This window comes from Epinephelus moara, chromosome 12, assembly GCF_006386435.1.
Source record: "Epinephelus moara isolate mb chromosome 12, YSFRI_EMoa_1.0, whole genome shotgun sequence".
NCBI lineage: Eukaryota > Metazoa > Chordata > Actinopteri > Perciformes > Serranidae > Epinephelus > Epinephelus moara.
Window position 1 is genome coordinate 41,163,377 of NC_065517.1, and position 20,792 is coordinate 41,184,168.

General features: G+C 42.0%; 1 protein-coding gene and 1 long non-coding RNA gene across 2 annotated transcripts in view; one reads left to right on the plus strand and one right to left on the minus strand.

Annotated features, from left to right (window-relative positions):
• Nucleotides 1–20,792, plus strand: part of LOC126398334 (uncharacterized) — a 672,738-nt gene that overhangs the window by 99,183 nt on the left and 552,763 nt on the right. The gene's annotated exons all lie outside the window — the stretch shown is intronic.
• The window catches only part of syndig1l (synapse differentiation inducing 1-like), a 78,183-nt gene that overhangs the window by 51,774 nt on the left and 5,617 nt on the right, over nt 1–20,792 (minus strand). Inside the window, exon 2 of the mRNA XM_050057530.1 lies at nt 15,149–15,795. Within this exon, the coding sequence (XP_049913487.1) occupies nt 15,149–15,640 (492 nt within the window). The 5' untranslated portion in view covers nt 15,641–15,795. The remainder of the gene's footprint in view (nt 1–15,148; nt 15,796–20,792) is intronic.

Genomic DNA, 20,792 nt, shown 5'->3' on the forward strand with positions numbered 1-20,792 from the left:
CCTCAATACTGAACCAATTTTAGAATGAGTTGTACCTATGAATCATACGCACACATACACATGGGGAAATAGGGCCCAGGTTGAAAAATACCGAAGTTGTCCTTTAAGTTCAGCCTGTGACATGCATTGTCTGTTTTCAAAATACACTTCCGTTTTCACAAGAAATTTAACATTTACATAAAGTCTCTTTCAAAATAAAAGCACTACGTCGGTACAACACCGCAAATTGAGGTTTTTTCGTCCGACAACAAATGTGTGTGTTTGGGTTTAGGAAAAAAGAACACGGTTTGGCTTCATAGGCTCACAGGACAGTGGCTGTTGGACCCATCCACCACCACTCCCTCCCGCCCCACTCAGACTTTCGCTGCCTTATTTCGTTCTTATCCCACCGTGTTTCCCCCTGACGCCACTGGGTGCCATTAAACTATAATGGCAACTGGCTGCATACCATGCAGACGTTAGCCCTTTGTTGTAAAGGGTATCATTGACCGTTTTTGACTACTTTTTATTGTACCTTTAAATTTCACCTTAAAAACTGTTTACCTTACCTTGTATGGTGTCATTTTTTTCAGCAAGACTTCACCTGTGTGACTGCAAGGTCGCAGTCGCGCTCTATGCCCTCCATGTAGAAGATTAAAGCCAAGAGAATTTTGCCTTCAGAGGCCGACAAGGCGCAAAGCTAAAGTCCCTCCATGTTAGAGGCCTTTGTGCTGGACAACTAAGACGATCTCTGTGCATTTAACACACTGGACCTAAAATCACACAAAAAACACCACCAATAGGAAAGGGGTCGTCATGTTCTTTTTGCTTACGAGCACTTTCGTTCTATTAGCCCGTTTTTACCATTTGTTCCTGCACCAAACATGAGGACTATACTCAGGAAAAAGCATGGCATAAATTGCTTATCATAAGTCTGGTTTTACTTGGCCTGTCAACACAATTTAAAAGTGGTATATAGTTTGAAGTTCGCACTTTCGACACAAGTTGAAATGGAGACTCAGTGAGGCTGCGTCCTGCTGCCACGTCATCTTAAATCAGTCATGTGATTTGGATGCACCGGCGCATCCGTGGACTCCAGAGTGTTAAAGGACGGCTTTTACGTTGGTTTCTGACGCTGCAAGCCACTGGCCAAGGGCCAGATTTTGCCGAATTTGGGTGGGACCAGGTTGCTTTTTTCTTGTTTCACTTGCAGTAAATATGTCTCTTATTTTCATTTGCAGTTTCTTTCAGTGTGTTTTTTTTTCTAGTGGGTTACACCAATATGTCATGTGACCTGTTTTGAATGCATTTTACACCCTGATGAAGACTCTCTAGTTGAAACGCTTTGATTTATCTGTGAATTTCTGAAGGTTTTTTAACTACAGTCAGAGTCACAGAGCTGCACGGTGTTGCAGTGGTTAGCGCTGTTGCCTCACAGCAACCGTTTCAAACCCCAGGGTGGGGGAGCCCTTCTGTGCAGAGTCTGCATGCTCTTCCTGTGTCAATTCCTGGGTTTCCTCCAGGTGCTCCAGCTTCCTCCCACAGTCCAAAGACATGCAGGTTAATTGGTGACTCTAAATTGTCCGTAGGTGTGAACGTGAGTGTGAATGGTTGTCTGTCTCTATGTGTCAGCCCTGTGATAGTCTGGTGACCTGTCCAGGGTGAACCCCACCCCTCATCAGCCAGGATAGGCTCCAGCACCTCCACACCCCCCAACAGGATAAGCAGCTATGGAAAATGAAATGAAAGTCATAAGTTTTGGATGCATTTCTAGACTGCCTGCCTGTACCATGGACCTTCACACTGAGTGAGCTGGCCAGCTGCTGTTTTTTTTTAGCTTTATGGAATCTAGTTGTAGTTTTGCAGATAGTGACCCCTGCATGATCCCCACTCTTTGTAAAATCTTGTAGTGTGTGACTAAAACCTCACATTGTCTTCAGATGTGAGATTGTGTCAGACTTTAGTCTTTTAAAAGTCTTTTCAAAGTCTTGTGGTGTATGGTCGACATGAGAGGGAGGCAGAGACACAGAGAGGTCTTCTTGGCAGAACTCCAGTCTGACTGTACACTTGTTAAGGCTGGAGCTGATAAAAGGAGACAGATGAGATCGTCTTAGTTGTCCAGCACAAAGGCCTCTAACATGGAGGGACTTTAGCTTTGCGCCTTGTCGGCCTCTGAAGGCAAAATTCTCTTGGCTTTAATCTTCTACATGGAGGGCATAGAGCGCGACTGCGACCTTGCAGCTGTGAGGGATCCAGCGCCTTGCTTAGAGGCACTACAGCAGAGCTAGTGGACCCTCTGTTTGTCAGATGTTACTGCACTGTTGTTTTCATTCAAAGAGAATAAATGCAAGTTAATGAACGAGGAGGAAGAGAAAGTGGTGTTACTTGAGGATATACAAACAGATAAGTCTCTTATGATTTAAAAGCAATAAAGGGAATTGTCCTGTGGAGATGTAAGGCATGAAAAGGTTCTCCACAAAGAGAATACATTTTGTAGAAACACTTTCAGCGAATCTTACCGAGGACTGATAATTGGATGTTTTTGGTGCTTGAATAAAAAGGTTTGCCCTCTGCAAGCTATTACTGAACTGTAAAGTGAGAGCGAGAGGTTGGAATCAGAGGAGGTTTGCAAATTTCTCAAGTGATACCATTAAAAGCTCCCAGTAGTTTCTTATAATGCATTTCAGGTTTGACAGGTAGGGACATGAAAACAAAGGAAAATGAAATTTAAATCTCCTTGATTAAATTTCTCCTCTACTTTCCCGATCCTCCTCAGAGGCAATCTGTAATTTACTCTTGTACTTTGATAATTGGTGAATCTCTGCTGTGTTTAATAAACCCATATAAAAGCAACATGCAGAACTCTTTATTCCACTGCAGTAGAGTCCCCCCTTTTCATTTTTTTTTAGTGATGGGTTCCGAAAACAGCATGCTTTCAATATCTGCAAGTGAAATGGAAAGCAGAACGAGTACATCTTGTACCGCCTGGAGTTAATGACCTTTTATGAATTGGTGAGGATTTAAAGCTTATTATTTTACACTGTTTCCTGTATTGTGTGCAGCACCTGGTGAGCGGTGGCATTCTTCCATAACAGTCTGTGCCTCTTAGAATCCTTCTGTCACTTCCTCAAGCCAAATTTTCTAATTCCTGTTGACAATAATACCTCTGATTACCGTAATCCTTCTAATATAGCACATTACATATTGACATATTCGCTGCTGTATCAGCCTGTGAGGGATGTGTTTCTGTTAACAGTAAGGAAAGTTTGCTAATCTCAGAGACAGCAGATAATCAGCTTTCTGACATTGCCACTACTTTGGTCTCATCTCGCTACGAAAGTGCTGAGGAAATCTTTTCTGATAACACATGTAATGTGCATTTGTAACAGCCGTATCGCTCCACATCGCAGGATTATGATTATTATGGATTAGACATCGTACAAGCAGTGATTCAGTTGAGCAACATGATTGGTGAAAAACATAATTTTTAGCGACACAAACTTTTCTTGCTGAATGCTTTTGAGCTGAATCAGGCAAAAGCCATTACACTTTACTGATTCCTTTATTAAATCGATACAACTCACTGAGGAGGAGCTGCATGTAAAGAGAAACAGACGAGATAGAGAGGGATTTAAAAACTTTAAAAATCGTCTGACATGTGGAGTGTGAAAAGGCAGCAGTGGTTCAACCCATGAAAGATGTCACACCAAAAAGCACTGCAGCTACAGTAACTGTCATTTAGTGAGCAATTTGTATTCAGAAGGTGGTACATATTTATACTATACTATTGACTCCTGTCTCATAACTGTCTGTACACCACATCGTTTATGTGTGCCAGTGTCATCTGAGGAGTGACACAGCTTCCTCTATCTTGGACCTTTCAGCTCTCCATTTTCTTGAGAGTCAGCACCTTCAAGACTGCTTGCTATTGGTCAACATTCGCCAGAGCTGAACATGACATACAATGTTAATGCAGATTGACTTTGCCTACTTGGGAAAATCTGCTAATCATGGTCCATCCATCCATTTTCAACTGCTTATCCGAAGCAGAGTCTCGGTGGCAGCAGGTTCAGCACAGTATTCCAGACAACCTCTCCACAGCAACGCTCTTAGCTCCTCCTGGGGTACCGTCAGGCGTTCCCAGGCCAGATGAGATATGTAATCCCTCCAGCGTGTTCTGGGTCTGCCCCGGGGCCTCCTACCAGTGGGATGTGCCTAGAAAACCTCTCACAGAAGGCGCCCAGGAGGATCCTGAGCAGATGCCCGAACCACCTAAACTCACCCCTTTCGACGTGAAGGAGCAGCGGCTCTACTCCGAGCTCCCTCCGGATGTCCCAGCTCCTCCCCCTATCTCTAAGGCTGAGCCCAGACACCCTTCAGAGAATTTCAGCTGCTTGTATCCACAGTCTCATTCTTTTGGTTATTACCCGCATCACTGCAGATGCCACACCAATCCGCTGATTCATCTCACGGTCCATTCTGCCCTTACTCTTAAACAAGGCCCCGAGGTACTTGAACTCCCTTGCTTGAGGCAGTAACTCGATCCCAACCTGGAGGGGGCAGTCATGGTGATCGCATGACTTGATTTCACTGTTTTAAAAGCTGGTATGACCAGGACTTAATATTTGATTATTAAAGCTACAGTTGGTAAATTTTATGAAAATTACCCTGTGTCATATTTTCCAAAACTGTCACTATATTCTAAAAGAAGTAAATGAGACAGAGGCCCAATCCCAATTCCTATCTTAACCCTCAGTCTCAAAAATCTGCGCTCCCGCAAAGTGCTAGTGCTGTCCTGATTCTCAGTGTGTTGAGTTAAGGGTGAAGATTAAGGGCTGTATGTCCCTTACTTTTGAGATTTTCCAGCATCACACTTGGCGGTGAGTGCTATCCCAGAATCCCTTGCGCATCATCGGCCGAGCCCAGCCGAAATCAGCCGAGTCTGTATGATTCATTCAAAGCAAGATGGCAGCGGAAAGCGGTAAAAAGCTGAGTTATAACTGTGAGTATTTTCCTTGCAAATATGAGTTTAAAAATTATGATAAGCATTGTAATATCTTAGTTAAATGTCATTTTATGGATTTTAGACCTCTTTGTAGCATAAACACGAACACATTTTTNGACGGAGCTTTGGCGTATTGCTGCCCCCCACAGTCTGAAGACGTATCTGCCTTTAAGGGGTGTCCCATTGCTAAGTCTCAAGATAGCCCTAACACTTGGTTTTTAAGGGCTAGTGAGATTGAGGGTTGAGCTTGAAAGTTAAGATTGAGGGTTAAGATAGGAATTGGGATTGGGCCAGACTGTCCATGAAAAACAATCATATCCCTCCTCCTCCTTCTCCTACAGCTTCTAATGGCATTTGCTAGAATCAGACTATGGTGTGGTCAGCAACAACCAATCAGAGTCCAGAAGTCTCTAACGCTGCTATCAATCATGTCAATTACTCAGTGAACTGTGGTCAAACTGTCAATCTAGGCAGCGCTGATCAAGTATGAATCAAGGTTCTTACTCCATTGCCGATTTCTCACCTCACATGTTTTCAGAAACATATTTTAGTGACTGTTTAGCTGTAAAATAAGAAAGCTGGTCCAGCCAGTGGGCGGCGATTGGTACTCCGTTAACTGTATCCAACATGGCAGCCAGCTCACAAACTCTCTCCTTTTAAAGCTGAACAGAGCACTAAATATGTTTCTGAAAACATCTGAGGTGAGAAAAAGGCAATGCAGTAACAGAATCTGGATTCATATTTAACCAGCCCTGGCTAGTTTGACTGTTTGACCGAAGTTCACAAGCAGTGATTGAAATGATTGACAGCTGCTTTAGAGACTCTTTGGTTGTTTTTGTTTACAAGCTCTGTTGCCATGGGTAACTGTAGCCTCTTTTACACCGCCAGATGTTCCACGAATGGTGAGCCGTTTTGCCGGCAAGCTGCGAGCGTTTAGACACACAGAGCCGGATTGGCGAGTTGATCCCAGCTGCCCAATTTTCCGCCTCGTAGGGTACCAACCATACCTATTTCAAGAAAACCATATTTTTTTTATAAACTTAACCAAGTAGTTGTGTTGCCAACTGATAACTGCGACTGTTTTAGGGTTTACCACGTGCTACAGTGTTTCACCCAGGAGACGGCTGTGTTTCATAGGTCAGTATCACACACCATGGGGGGGTGATGGTATTTGACGACCAGGGAATCAGAACGGGTTGTTTTTTACTGCCTATAATGGCAGCAAACATTGCCCTTATATGTATCATTGCTCTTGAGCTGGCAGTGCCTTATAATGTTGCACCAACCTAAAATTACTGTCATACTGCACCCACAATCAAACAAAACATCCTGTGCCACAGCCGTCCTTCCCTCAAAGAGAGCTTCCTAAAATTCCCCCAGCCACCACACAGACACAAACACTGCTGCGTCACTATGAAGAAGAGAGCAGTTTAGATTATAGCAGAAAATTGAAGGGATATAAAGGTATCATGTTCCAGCCCTTTGTCACAGTCCCAATCCTTCCCTCTTCAGAGGAAGCCTCCATTTCCCAAACCTTTCTTCTTCTCCTGAAGAAGACTGAATTGTATTTCAGGTCACTGAAAGAGTTTTCAACTGAAGGTTTTAAGGAGATAAATTCAACATTTTTCTCTAACTTTTCTAAAACGCTGCACATGAACTGACACGCTGAATGTACGATGTGTTAACAGTTGGAAAAAAACAAACTTAATTAAACACCAACACTCACACATGCATACAAACACCCACGATGCACCTGGCATCACCCTGAACCAGCTGATACACATGATAATAATTTAATTTTACTTCCAATTTAATTATTGACAGAACAATAATTACTCATACAGCGCAGAGAGAGTCCACGAGAACTTTGACACTTTGAGAAAATAAACAAGCTGTTTAGTTTCAACTGTTCTGTATCATTTCATACAATTATTATAATCTCTCCATTTAATTCATAACTAATAGAGTTGCAAAGCTGAGAAGAGTCTTTCTTTATTCTGTATTCACATTTCCATTATTCCATGAAACCCAATACTCAGTGTTACATAACATGAAAGCAAGAGACTCTTTTGGATAATGTTATAAACCTATAGACTAATGGGTAACACTTTATTTGAAGGTATCTACATAAGAGTGACATGACACTGTCATGAACCTGTCATAAACATTATGTACATGTCATAAATGTTCATGACTGCTGTCATGAAGTGTCATTCGGTTTTTGTAATGACAAGTTGACATTGTTTGGGTTGTCTTGATTATGACAACTTGACATTAATCAAAGTGACATTACCAGAAGATGTCTTTGTTAATGTCAACTTGTCATGACAAAGACATCTTCTGGTAATGTCATCCTGGTTAATGTCAAGTTGTCATTATAAAGACATTCCAAACAATGTCAGCTTGTCATTACAAAAACCAAATGACACTTAATGACAGCAGTCATAAACGTTTATGACATGTACATAATGTTTATGAGAAGTTCTTGACTGTGTCATGTCATAGTTATGACAGTGTCAAGTCACTCTTATGTAGATACCTTCAAGTAAAGTGTTACCGACTAAGGTTATAACCACCAGTTTTGATTACTTCATCTTTGTTTCTTTTCTTTTTGTTTTTTTGTTTAATTCAAATTGTACATTTACAGAGAAGGTGTCGCCAAAGACAAAAAATAGATAAAGACTGGAAGCTAAACAAACAAAAAAAACACAGAAACTAATCTTCTGTTCACCTCCCTTCAGGCAGCACCCAGGTCAGCAGTTTCAATGTCTGTCTGAGTTCTGTGTTCAATGCTACGTAACGTAGAAGCACAAGGCTCTTCTGGATGATGTAATGGTCCTTTGGCTTATGCTGTGATCACCAGTTTGGATTATTTACAATGCATGTTTGGTCTGTTGCTTTGGCGTAGCTGATTGGTGGAAATCCTACAATACCCATTAGCCTTGGTTGACGCTGCCATGGAGAGGAAGCCAGTCAGAGGTGCGAATCAGAGCAGGAACCAATTCAAAAAGTTTTGTCGTTACAGTTGAGAACAAAACATGGTGCTATGCTGAATTCACCCACAGTTGACCCTAAGTCCTGCCCCTCGAATTCAGACTGGCCCATCATAACGTAGCATCCTAGTTCTGACAAGGGTCACACAACTACACAGCTGTGCTCCACAGACTCTCACTCATCGTTTCAGATCTTTATTATTTGGTCGGTTTTGTGGGTTTCAAGCTAAATTTTGTGTCTGGGACATGTGTATGAGTGATACCTGGAGAGGTTGGAAAAAGATATACGTTTCTTCCCTGTTCCAAAATCAGACCCTGTAAAGTGTAGGGTTAGCTAACGTTAGCTAGCTACTGAAGATATAGCCTACTGAATGTATACACATGCTGCTTTTGCTTTGTAATGATTATAACAGTGAAACAAAGAGCGACCCTGCTGTACAGGAACCAGTGAAGGGAAGCAGGGAAACTTTGTGATATTCAACCAGCTCTGTGTCATCACAGTGTGTGCAGATGAACAGCGTTTTGCTTCCCCCGGGGCTCCCCCGCCTTCTCTGCCCTCTCTGGTCCAGGTGCTGGCAGCAGCACAGCGGTGAAGCCAAACACCGTTTATCTGCACACACTGTGATGACACAGAGCTGGTTGAAAATAGTTGATCTGTGGCGATCAGCAGTGATGTGGCGGTTCACTTTTACTCTAAGATCTTGATGATGTTAGTTCGGCTTTAGCTTCAAAATATCTTTACATTTTTAACGTTTTGTGCTGCTCAGTCAGTTAGACATCCTGGATATCTCCTCTCAACAACAACCTGTCTAATCCGTTCTGAAATCGCTTTTTCCCTTTTCCAAAAATTTGATTATGTTATGCAGTGCAGTTAGTGACAGTATGGCCTCCATACCTGCCTCGACAGCTTGATGGACCATCATGAAGGGGCGGGGCTTTGTAAAGTGTCTATTGACCCAGAATTTAAGAGTTAACTGATTTACACAAGAGGCAGATTGTGTCTCTTAGTTTTTTCAAACCACAATTTAGCTCCCACTCGCCATTTTCTATAATATTTTATCCCGTTTCATTGGTGATGACACCAACCGGTCTGCTCTATGTGTAACACTTGGTACTTGTGACGTTTCTATGATCACACAATGCAGCACTAGATTCTAAATCGGTAATACAAGACCGCATTTTGTATATCGTTAGACATGTTTTGCAATTTTTATAAACATATTTTAAACAAAAGCCATAACAATGTGAAATCAAATATTTTCCAAAACATTCTGTTAAACCCAAGACATTTCCAGGCCTGGAAAACAGTTTTTCTAATTTCATAACTTTTCCAGGACTTTCACGACTGTAGGAAGCCTCTTTTAAGCTCTGTGATTGGATTTTCCTTTGTGAATGAGTTGGTGGCAGGAACGTGCAGAGCAACACAACAAGCTCTGCATACCTGCAGGATTTAGACGACGCGAACCCTTCTGCACAATTAGTACAAATAAATTCACCTGTATCTCATCAACACAGGTTTTACAATACAGGTACACTCAATTAACAGCAACACGGCATCTTAAATGAGACAAAGATTCAACTGCATCTCAGCAGGATTTACAGTACAAGAACACTCAAAGCTCACGGCACAACAACTGGAGTCAATGTCACATGTGTCACCTGCTGGGAGGTCCTCAGCTCACCGTTCTTCTCTGCTGGAATCCTCAGCAGCCTGCTGCTGCTGCTCGTCCTCCACCTAAGTCTTTCCTCCTCTGAAGTCACTGACAGACTGTTGTGGTTATTATCACTGCTGTTAACATTAACGTCTCAACACTATGGTTACGTTATTTTTAAATAGATGTGAAATCTTTAAATACCTTGCAGCATCGGCCTTGAATGGTTTTTTTTATTTTCCTCTAGCCTTCTCTGCTCCATATTTTTGGCTCTGTTGTGCAGCCTATTTTTATTTCAATTACTCCAATCATCCCGCCCTTCGTTTTCATTTATTTCCCGCTTGACATCCCTGCTTGACCTCTGACATTACATGATGGTCCAATCCACTGAAGGGGTGGGGGGAGGTGACGATGGCTGGCACTGCTGTAATTACCTTACAGTATAGGTGGGCTATTGACAATTTGAGGACCATGTAACCCCTAATCAGACGGGCTGTTCCATCATTAAGTGGAACTGACAATTCCCCTATAATTTTGTTTCCAATATTGCATGAGGTGATCTTGCAGCTCACATGGTGGGCCGGGCCATCTGGCATCTGCCGGAATTGCCCAACGGCCAGTACCAGCTTGCCCTTCACTCCACTGCCACTCAGCTTTCACCTTAGTAATGTTTTGTACCCAAGTACACAGGCGCCACACACTGACACTGCAGCCAGACAAAGCTCCGCCTCCTGCAGGACCTCTGACTGCAGGTTGAAGGCGGCAGCACAGCTAAATCTGGGTCTTTCTGTGACAGGCTTGGCTGTTATCTGATATACAAGTATCAGTATTACATTGTTTAATAACTGGTTAAAACCTCCTTGCGGTCTTGTTAACACTATCTCCACCACTGACAAGATTTTCCATCAATTGTGACATAGTCTGAGTGGGCGGAAGTTCGCTGCATAGATCAGCCTCTCATTGGGCGGAACGAGCCACCCCGCTGAAGTCCCGCCCTACCACCTCCAGCTGCAGTTTTCAACACGTCCTTTACTAACTTTTGCGGTGTTTGATCTTGCGGGGATGTAGCCATTTTTCTGCCATGGTTCGCGTCCTGTAGGCGATATTTTTGTGGGCGTGTTACACCAAAACCTGTTTCCCCCCGGCAATATTTTTGCAAGCGCACCGTTGCTGTGGCACCGCCCAGAACGATTGTGATTGGTTGAAAGAAATACAAGCAGCCGGGGCGTTTTTTTCTCCAATCTTAAAGTGAGAGTCGGCCCAGCCAGACCTTTCTTTTCTTGAGAAAGGTCTGGTGAGCGAGACTAGTTGTGACAGAACACTTCCTCGCCATTGATGAGATATTCCGACAATCCGTGTTTTCACTGTTATAAAGTAGGGCCGCTGTTTCACATCTTGTGAAATAGAATTAAGAATTAAACACTGCCTTGTCCAAAAACAAATGAAGAAGAAGATCCGCTGGAAACAGGAAGAAGATGTTGTTTACAGAGATGACGAAAATGCCGTGCCAACGGAGAAATTTACGGTTGTGCAATCGGTGGAGATTTTCATGGACTCAGACTCCGACATTTCCTGTTTTGATCAACATTCTGAATCCAGTCCACTTCTGTGTTTTGATACAGTTGGTTTTCACACCTGATGGATACCATACTGGATTACACATGAACCAAACTTGAGACCGCCTTCTCGAGTGGATCGGCGCAATGTGCCCTGATACGGTGCACAATGTTCACGCTAATCAAACAAACTGGACTTTGCGGTCAAGTGTACTTGGATCCAGGCTCAGGTCCCTGATGTGAAAAGCCCAATTAATGTTTTATGATTAACGAAACACATCTTAATATTTCTTAAGAGCCCAAGGATACACACAATGTGTGTGTACACACAACCTTTGTTTGTTTACAAGAAAACCCCACAGGGTACCATTAAGCTAATTAATATTATCACCAATCCAACCCACAAAACTGTATTTTGCCCTCAACATTAGGAACAACCGCTTAGGAGAGAAACTCCAAAAATACAACAGTAAATAAATAATGAATAAAAAGCGGTTGCTCTTTGTTTGGTAACGGACAATTCAGACTCAGGTTACATAATAAACACATCATGTGGAGTGTCTTTTTAAGTGCTGAACATTTAGAACACCAACTAGCCTGTGCCTGTCAGCGGAGGGGCTTCTCCTGTCTGAGCTCTCTGCATTGTGTCAGACTGTGGGCAGGGTGGTGGAGACACCCGCTCTTTGTGGTGTCAGTGGTCCACTGCTGGGAGGCTACATAATAAGTCCCTCTGTGTATTTTCCTCTTTGCATCTCGACGCTGTCGGAGCGGCCTGATGATGCTGTTTTTTATCCGCCTGTTCATTTGTGAACAGGAAGCGTGTGGAATTATATGAACAATATGGTAATGTGTTCACTTAACCTTTGAACAGCTAAGAGGAGCCTCCAGTTGGTGCATTACATTGCTTCCAACTCTTTTTTTTGTTTGTATTTGTGCATCCACCTACGTTTACTAGTGGAAAAAGTACGGCAGAAGGAACTGTATCAGAAAATGTGCAGGTTTATTTGCTCTCTGGCATCTGCACATCAGTGTTTTTTCTTACCTCTTTCTCTGAGTGAAGTTAGTGAGGAGCCATGTTTTTTTATTCATGATGTGAAAGGCACTGTCTCTCTGCAAAGCCCCTCCAGCTATATGCACCCATGTCACGTTGCATTTCAGCAGCTACAAGTTTATCACAGCAATCCAGGTTAATTCTTACAGACTGGCAGGGTGTGTGGCAGGCAGTCCATTAGGTCTTGCAGGACACTGGTCCAACTCAACACCTTATCCCGCCTGTCCAATCCCCCTAAATCCTTTGGAGTGCTTTGTGCTATTGGCCGCACCAGTTTAAAATACTGCGGCTAATGCTTTGGTGCTGTAGCACCTAATATCCCTGGGTGAGGCACGGCATGGGTGATTTATTATTATCTGACGGGGAATTTTACTACAGTTGGGAATTGAGGCCAAGGTCAGTGGATCAAATGGGATTTGTGGTTAGTAAAATGTCAGTCTGATCCAGGCGTCCAGCCCAATCATGTGATGATACAAGTGCACAAATACCACGGGGAAACAAACATGCTCTTTCTGTCATTTAACACAAACACATCAGAGCTGCACAGATATATATCACTTTGATATTAACGGCTAAGATCACACAAGTTTCTCCCAGAAATGTCCCTCAACTGCATTACAATCTAAAAACTTGAAAAGTGGAGTGCAGATCTCCGTCAGGTGGTCACTCAAGCTGATCGTGGCCACTTTAGACAATTCTGGTAATTTCAGCAGATGTGCCGCAGCACGTCTAAGAAGCTAATAAAATACACGCCTCGTCTATTTTTGATGGAGCCATGACGCGTTGCACAGAGCAGATTGAGTCTTGCTAACGGGCACTGTATGTGAAAGATGGATAGATGACTGGATTTTTAATAGTATTAACTTTGTTTGAAGGTTACAGCACAACAAAGTTGGAAATAACAACATTTGATGATGCAGCCTGCTTACTTAGTTATAGTAAAAGCACAATATTAAGGTAAAATTAATAAATCAAAAAAATCTGCAAGTCTTGTGACAACTGCACCTGGTGGAACTGACCTTTTGTTAAACCCCGCCCCTTTGCAGTAGTCCAACAAGCTGTCGCAGTAAGCATGGAGCCCACACTGTAACTAACAGCACTCCCTGAAGAAATATGATCATATTTTTGGGCAAATGAAAGAGTGATTCCAGAGAGCAGCAGACAGAGGGGTCTACAGTCTGTGTTTGAAGGATATATCCAGGATGTCAAACTGACTCAGCAGCAACAACAGGTTAAAAAGACAAAGATAGTTAGAAGCTAAAGCCGAACTATAGGCTACAGATCACAGTGTAAAAGTGAACCACCACATCACTGCTGATCGCCACACAAGACAATGAATATAAAGGGAAACTTTGCTGATATTGAACCAGCTGTGTGGCATCNCGTATATCTTTTTCCAACCTCTCCAGGTAACGAGTATCATTAATACACGACGTGCCCCAGGCACAACATTTAGCTCCACATCCACAAAACCTGCCTGAAAATGAAGGAAATCTGAAACGATCATGTTATGATTGGCCAGTCTCTGTCTGGGGGCGGCACTTAGCAAAGCGTCAATTGTCTGTCCCGGCTCCCTTACAGTCAAAATGGCAGCGAAGATAATAAAAACAATTGACTTATTCATCCCATATTGCAGATGCACCAGTTCAAGATAAGACCAAACTTTTACTAGATGTCAATTTCTGAGCCAATTAAAGATGGTATAAATCAGTCAATTAAACTGTTTTTTCAACAGTTATGAATTACCACAGCCAGATGAGGTCCTTGAGAATACAGTCATACACGTGCACACACAAATATAGGCTGATGGGACCAGTACTTTGCAAGATTAGCTGCAGACACATCCATACACACACTCACACATGTACACACATGACCAAACACATGATCCCTTCAAGGTTTATGCCTAGAGGAGATAATTAAATACATTCGTCTGTGTGGATCTCTGGAGAATTGTAGTGTCCTTGATGGTCTGTGCATTGCTGTGCATTGATGATGGAGCAAGCATAAAACAATACTTCACCTCCAAATGACCACCAGTTACTCACCTTGAATTCATGAGGAAAACCTTTGTTCTCACACAGCTGCCTGTGTTTAACAGCAAAACTATATCAAAACAGCCATTTCCGTACTCTCACACAACTCATGCAGTTTAAGTCTCGTTTATCCAGTCGTATGCTCAGTACTTCCCAAACACACTAAAACCTTAACATTTAAAACTGAACTTGAGGTGAAACCTATCTATACTCTCTACAAAGCCAGACTCCATTGACAAAAACAGTGATTTTACCTCGCTGAACACAGGACCTGCTGGTCTACTGCTGCCCCGATCAGTTAGTTTGTTTGTGTTATTGTGTGACTTTGGTGTTTTAAATGGTTCATTCAGATTCACCAGACTCACACAATAACACAAACAAACCAATCGAGGCAGTGGTGGTACACCAGCACCTCCCATCTTCAGCAAATTAAAATGACTGTTTTTGTCAGTGGAGTCTGGCGTTGAAGAGAGCATTGGTAGGTTTACTTCTCCATTGGAAAGGGCTGACTGTTTAGGAAGTACTGAGCTTACATCTATTAGTAAATAGATGTTTTGATATAGTTTTGCTGTTTTTAAATGTGGACCCCTATGACTTTAATTCATCAAGAATTTTCTCAGTTTTTTGGATTCTTCGCTCACTGTAGGCATGCAAGGAAAACAGATATTTCTTCATAAATTCAATGTAACACAGGGTAAGTAAGTGATGTACAAATGGTCATTTGGGGGGTGAAGTATTCCTTTAAGGGCTTCACACTTTAAACAATCTATTGTGACTGAGTATCATGAAAACTGGCTATTAACAGCAAAAAACTAAATCAATTCTCGTCAGATGCAAGCTTGCTCCTTTATTCCACTCAGGCATTTTCCCTCTTACCTCGTACTCCACGTACTCCTCCTCCTCAACTTCATAGGAGACAGTTTGGATCTTGATGTGCTCGCCATCTTCCAGCAGCTTCGCCTGGGGATCCTCGGTGCCAGGCGTGTCCGCCCCCGCCGTGTTGGACGCCTCCTTGGCCTTCTTCTCTGTGAACGTGGTCTCACAGCACTCGCTTTTGTATTCCTTAGCCTTGATGCTGCCGCTGTCCTCCTTGTACAGGATGAAGTTGGGCCTGTAGAACGCCTCTACCGCCAGATGCAGCGAGGTGGCGTCCAAAAGCTGCTGGGATTTCATCTTCCCGTTGGTATTGCTCACTACGTTGCCGTTATTCACCTTTCCTCCTCCCTCGCCTCCACCTCCTCCGCCAGCAAAGTAGTTAATAATGTTCTCCTGGTACTGGTTATTAGGGAAGTCGCCCCCGTAACCGTTGACCATGTGCTTACTGTTTTTGTCCAACAACGGGTTCTGGAGCTCACTGAGGTTCTCCATAGCAGCAGGGGTCAAAGGGCAAGCGGGTGGAGTTTCTCAGCGACGTTAGCTCTTGCAAGGAGACGGGAAAGTAACAGGTGAAGTAAGACTCCTTAATGGTGTGCGTCGATGTCAGTGAAGGTGTTAATGGCATTCAGCATTCAGCACTCTGAGATCTAGAGAGGAAGCACACAGCAGCAGAGACACGGAGAGGTTTTAGATTTAATATAAAAACTGGAAGGATGATTTTATTTGACATCCAGCAGCAGGTAACAGTTTACCAAACACTTGCTCACATTAGATCAAAAGTTTAGCTGTCGTTTCCTCTGCAGCAACAACTTTTACAGCCTCCCGCCTGTCAGGAGCTGCATCCCGCAGATGATTCAATTAAGTTTAATTTGCTTCCTCAATCTCGACACATAAAGTGACTGACACACACGTACACATACCAGAGTAGCAACAGCAATACATCAGCGGTGCAATCTACTTTAATAGAATCTCATTGTTATCGCTCCATTGTTTTGGTTTTATTAAACGTCATCAGCCTCAGTTTCTGACGGGGATCAGCTGAAGCCTCCTAAAACACACGGGTATAAATCTATGGCTAACATTTAAGCTGAAATGAGCTTTACACTGGTCACACAATTTCTTTACTATGGAAATAAATGATAAAGGTTAAAAAACACAGCCGGCAGAACTTCAATATATATTGGGATGTTTTTGGTGTAATCATTAATGATGACGAGTTAAAGGGGAACACAATCTAAATTAAGATTTCCAATATGTTAATTCCATGGTTTTATGAATTTCAGTCAATATTTGTGAGCTGCTCTCCCTCACAGCCAGGAAACAGAGAAGGAAGTCTATAACTGGTGATGTCATCAAGTATAAAGTCTGGCGCTGCTCTATAGATGATGAATGAGAGGCTGATTTTGAGCTTAATTCTATTGTAGTGTTTTCAGTCCAGAAACTGAACATGTACTGATATACTTAGAACATTGGCTTGGGGGGGTTTCAGTGTCATCAGGAACATCTTTCCAAATTCACTGTCTGTGGATCGTTCCATACTTTAAACCCTACGACCAGGTCAGTCGTTAGGAAACATTTAAACAATTGATTAATGTTGTCCTTATAAATAAAATATTCTATTAAGTAAAAAGTAAAGTATTTGATCCCATTTAAGGGTCAACTACAGATCATATATATATATATATATATATGTATGTATATAATCACATTTTTCACGTCACTATATCACCGTTTAGACTAATCCGATGTTTGTAAAGTCTATAAACACAATGATTAAACAAACATTACTATTTCTGTGTGCACGTTTTGTAATTAATAACATGGTTATCGTAGATTTGCTGGGCTAACCGTTAGCCTTAGCCGTTAGCAGTGTCTGTAATAACTCAGTAACTCAATAAACGGTCCATGAAAAAAAACATTTTCCAGTGGATATCTTAGTCACAACATGATTGAGCTAGCAAAGCAGTTTTGTGTTGCTATGTGTGGTATTTATTCAGTTTTGGGAAATCACGATGTCTAGAAAGCANCCCGTAACCGTTGACCATGTGCTTACTGTTTTTGCCCAACAACGGGTTCTGGAGCTCACTGAGGTTTTGTAATATATATAAACATAGCTAAACTCTGTTGGTTTTCTACCCGGAAGTATTTGTAAACAACAAGGCGATTCCCTCTACTGGTCGTCATTTAGGGACAGTCCTTAGTCGGGGGCAGCCCTAACATTTTCAGTAGTGATTCATTTTTAGTTGCTGATCACTTCTGTGTGGCGGTTATTTCCTTCCATACATTTCCCCAGAGAACAGAATTGTGGCTGTTTGCCACAAAGTTGACGAGGTTTGGGTCTTAAATGTTCTGACATTCACCGTAAGTGTAAACCAGAGAGGTACAACCCTACAAATAGACTCTCACTGCCTTTAGAAGTTGTTTAAGTCACCCACCACTGATCAGTCGTTATAATACTGATGCCAGCTGCACAGTGGATGCTAATATCTGCTCTGGGTGTTGTTACCACAGAGGACAGCCTGTAGTGTTCAGACCATGAACTTGCCACCAGGCTAAAAGGCCTAAATCAGCTGTAAAATGATACATCTACTCCACATTTAACTCTCACAAGAATCAAAACTAAATCATAAACTTCTTTCCTTCCACGCTGCAAAAAGTAACTCTGCTTCTCCGCTGTCACCCCTAACCTTTGTCTGATTAATCTGCGTTTAAAATAGAAATGCCAAAAGCAGATTATTTCTTGGGGTCCTGGCCTCAATCGTGCATGTCTGGCTTACTGCAATATTTCCAAATGCTTAAAGAGAGGAATCGAAGACAACAAGATTACACATAATGCCAGATAGCATTGTGGCGATGGGATATGGATAATAGCTTGTTGGTGCACAGGTTAATAACTTGTAACATTAATCATCCAGCGGGCGATTCATATATTTTCTTTATCTGCTGGTTAATCGTGGTCACAAACCTCTGCTGATTCCTATTCAGCAAACAAAATGTCTGTCTTTGTATTGCTTGACCTTTACATTCGGTGTCACGTATTCATTTAAGAAGAAGAGGAATCCAGAATATGTGGCTTTCCACAAAAGGAGAAGGATCTCTCCTTGTTCTAACTTCTTAAGCTCCGTATTATTATCCAGCATCCCATCAGACAGATGAAAGAGAATGACTGGCCAATAACCTGCAGTGTGTTTCATTTATGCAGCATCCTCTGTCATATTTCACTCTGTAACTCCCCTTTTAATCTTTCATTTAAGGTGTAATCACTCGCTTCTTAGATTCCCTTTCAAATTTATGTTGCAGTTCTTTCATTCTCTCTAAATCTCTTTTTCTCTTCTTCATTTCCCCCAACCTTAGATTTTTTTGTTTGCTACTCTTTTCATGTTTTCTGCCCCATGAATAAAACACGAGCCCCGTGCTCCCAGGGCTTCCTGAAGCTCGGTAAGCACCGGACAGCCAACAAAGTTTTCATGGTTCCTCCCTGTTGGACCTCCTGCGTCTGAATGTGCTGACATGGTTGTTCCACACCAGTGCGCACTTTGGTCCGCGTATAGCTCCAGGGAATGCACACCATCGCAGTTCTCGAGTCAGTTGAGTGGATGTGTTAGTATTTCACGTTATGGACAAATTCTCATGAAAAACTGAAGACGAGCAGGTGCTGAGGTTGCTGTCTACTTAGGATGCTGTTGCTGCATACACTGCTGCTTTTCTGGGCCGGGATGGTCTCTGACATGAGTTCAAGTCCCTGTGGGGGCATCTGCACTGCTAAAGTGTCCTTAAAGGGACAGTTCACCCCAAAATTACCTTACCTGTAGTGCTATTTATCAGTCAAGATTGTTTTAGTGTGAGTTGCTGAGTGTATCAACAGAAGAGATATTTGCCTTCTTTCCAATATGCTCATGAGACCCAAGTTTTTGTTTGGTATGCATTTTTATTTTTTTCCTAGCTATTTGGGATAAAATAAAAAACTCAACACTGTCAACAATAATAAGTCCAAATGTCTTCAAACGAGTACTTTCTAATCAACAGTGTCTTATCTTGTTGCTAAAATTGGTCAAATGTGTTGCCATATGAAACTACAAACATTATTAATCATAGATAATCAAGTTTCAACCATAACATGTGATCAGGTTTTGTCCACTTTTGTGTCGGGATCAGCTGCAGACTGAGCAGAGATGGCTGCCATCTTGTTTTCCATGGATTAGTGTATTGTGCTCTTACTACCACTAGATGGCACAAAAAAGTGTCCACAAATGACGACAAGAAGTCTGAGTTAAGTAGAATGAAGTTTAAGGTCAAGTAAACCCAAAATGTGGTGTCATCATACGAGGACACAGGGTCTCAGGAGGTTTAAATGGAACTAGATGACACTCAGCTTGTGGTGCTCAAAGCACCAAAAAAATACATTTGAAAAACTCAACATCAATGTGTCTTTCCAGAAATCATGACCTGGTTACTCAAGATAATCCACAGACCTTGTTGTGAACAGTTTCATGTAGGAACTATTTTCTTTCTACTGAACTCCACCCACCAACTACAAAACTCCCCACTCGTACTGCAACACAGTCTCACAGAAATACGCAAATATGTGATTTCTCAACAATGCATTATGAGATGGTCGGCACAAAGTGTGTTAAGTTACGTGATGGCAACACAAATAACGTCCAATGCAAAGTCTGTAATGAACGGTGGCAGTTTCGTTGTGAAACTTTTGCAGCTTGGTTGGTTTAGAGAACAAAACAATACTTGGTTAAGTTTAGTCTGGTTTTGGTTAAAATAACAATGCACAGGATGTAAGTGACATATACCATATATGATACTGTAAAACTTCAATTAATAGCCCGGGCTATTATTTGTTCAAATTACTGAAATCAACAGGCCTATATTTGGGACAGGCCTTTAATCCCTTTCACACAAAACTGTGGCTCAGAAAAGAAAAGGAAATGCAGTCAAATTGTTTATTTAAACCAGTATGAATATAATTTGTATTCTCACAACTTGGATTAATATTTATGAAAAACCTTTTTGATTCTTTTGATCTGAGGATCCTTACGGACTAAAGGAATATGAATAACTTACAGGGTAATCGAGGAATGGACACACAATTTGAGGTAGCCAACAAAACAGTTTTATACAACTGAAGAACTTCTATAAAATAAATTAACTGCTTGGCAACCAGACCAGGCCTCTAACGGTGTTATTGTCTATTAAACTATTGTCAAAATGTGGAGCCACACAGGGCTGGTAAAAGGGACTGGGTGTTTAACTGGTACGAGGCTTACAACTGAAGTTTTCTGGTACTTGACGTAGTTTGTAAAGTCTGCTAAGTCACATAATTACATCGACTTTTGGTTTCACACAGGACACAAACAGCGGTCTCCTGGTTGAAAGCCCATGTTTGTTTGACCCATGCCTCCCACACTACGTGGACTTTCTCGCTCTTTATGCATAATATGTGTCCATCACAACAAAACTGAGTATTGCGATAAAATGCTTTAAATTAAAACTTTCTAACTTTTTGTCCCCAAAGGAAAATTTTGTCAACATCTGTTTTATCTAATAAGATAAAGTTTTCAGTCTGCTTATCTCACATCAGCCATTTTTGCGGCAGCAGCAAAATGTGTCTTTGGGACCGAGAAAGCAACTG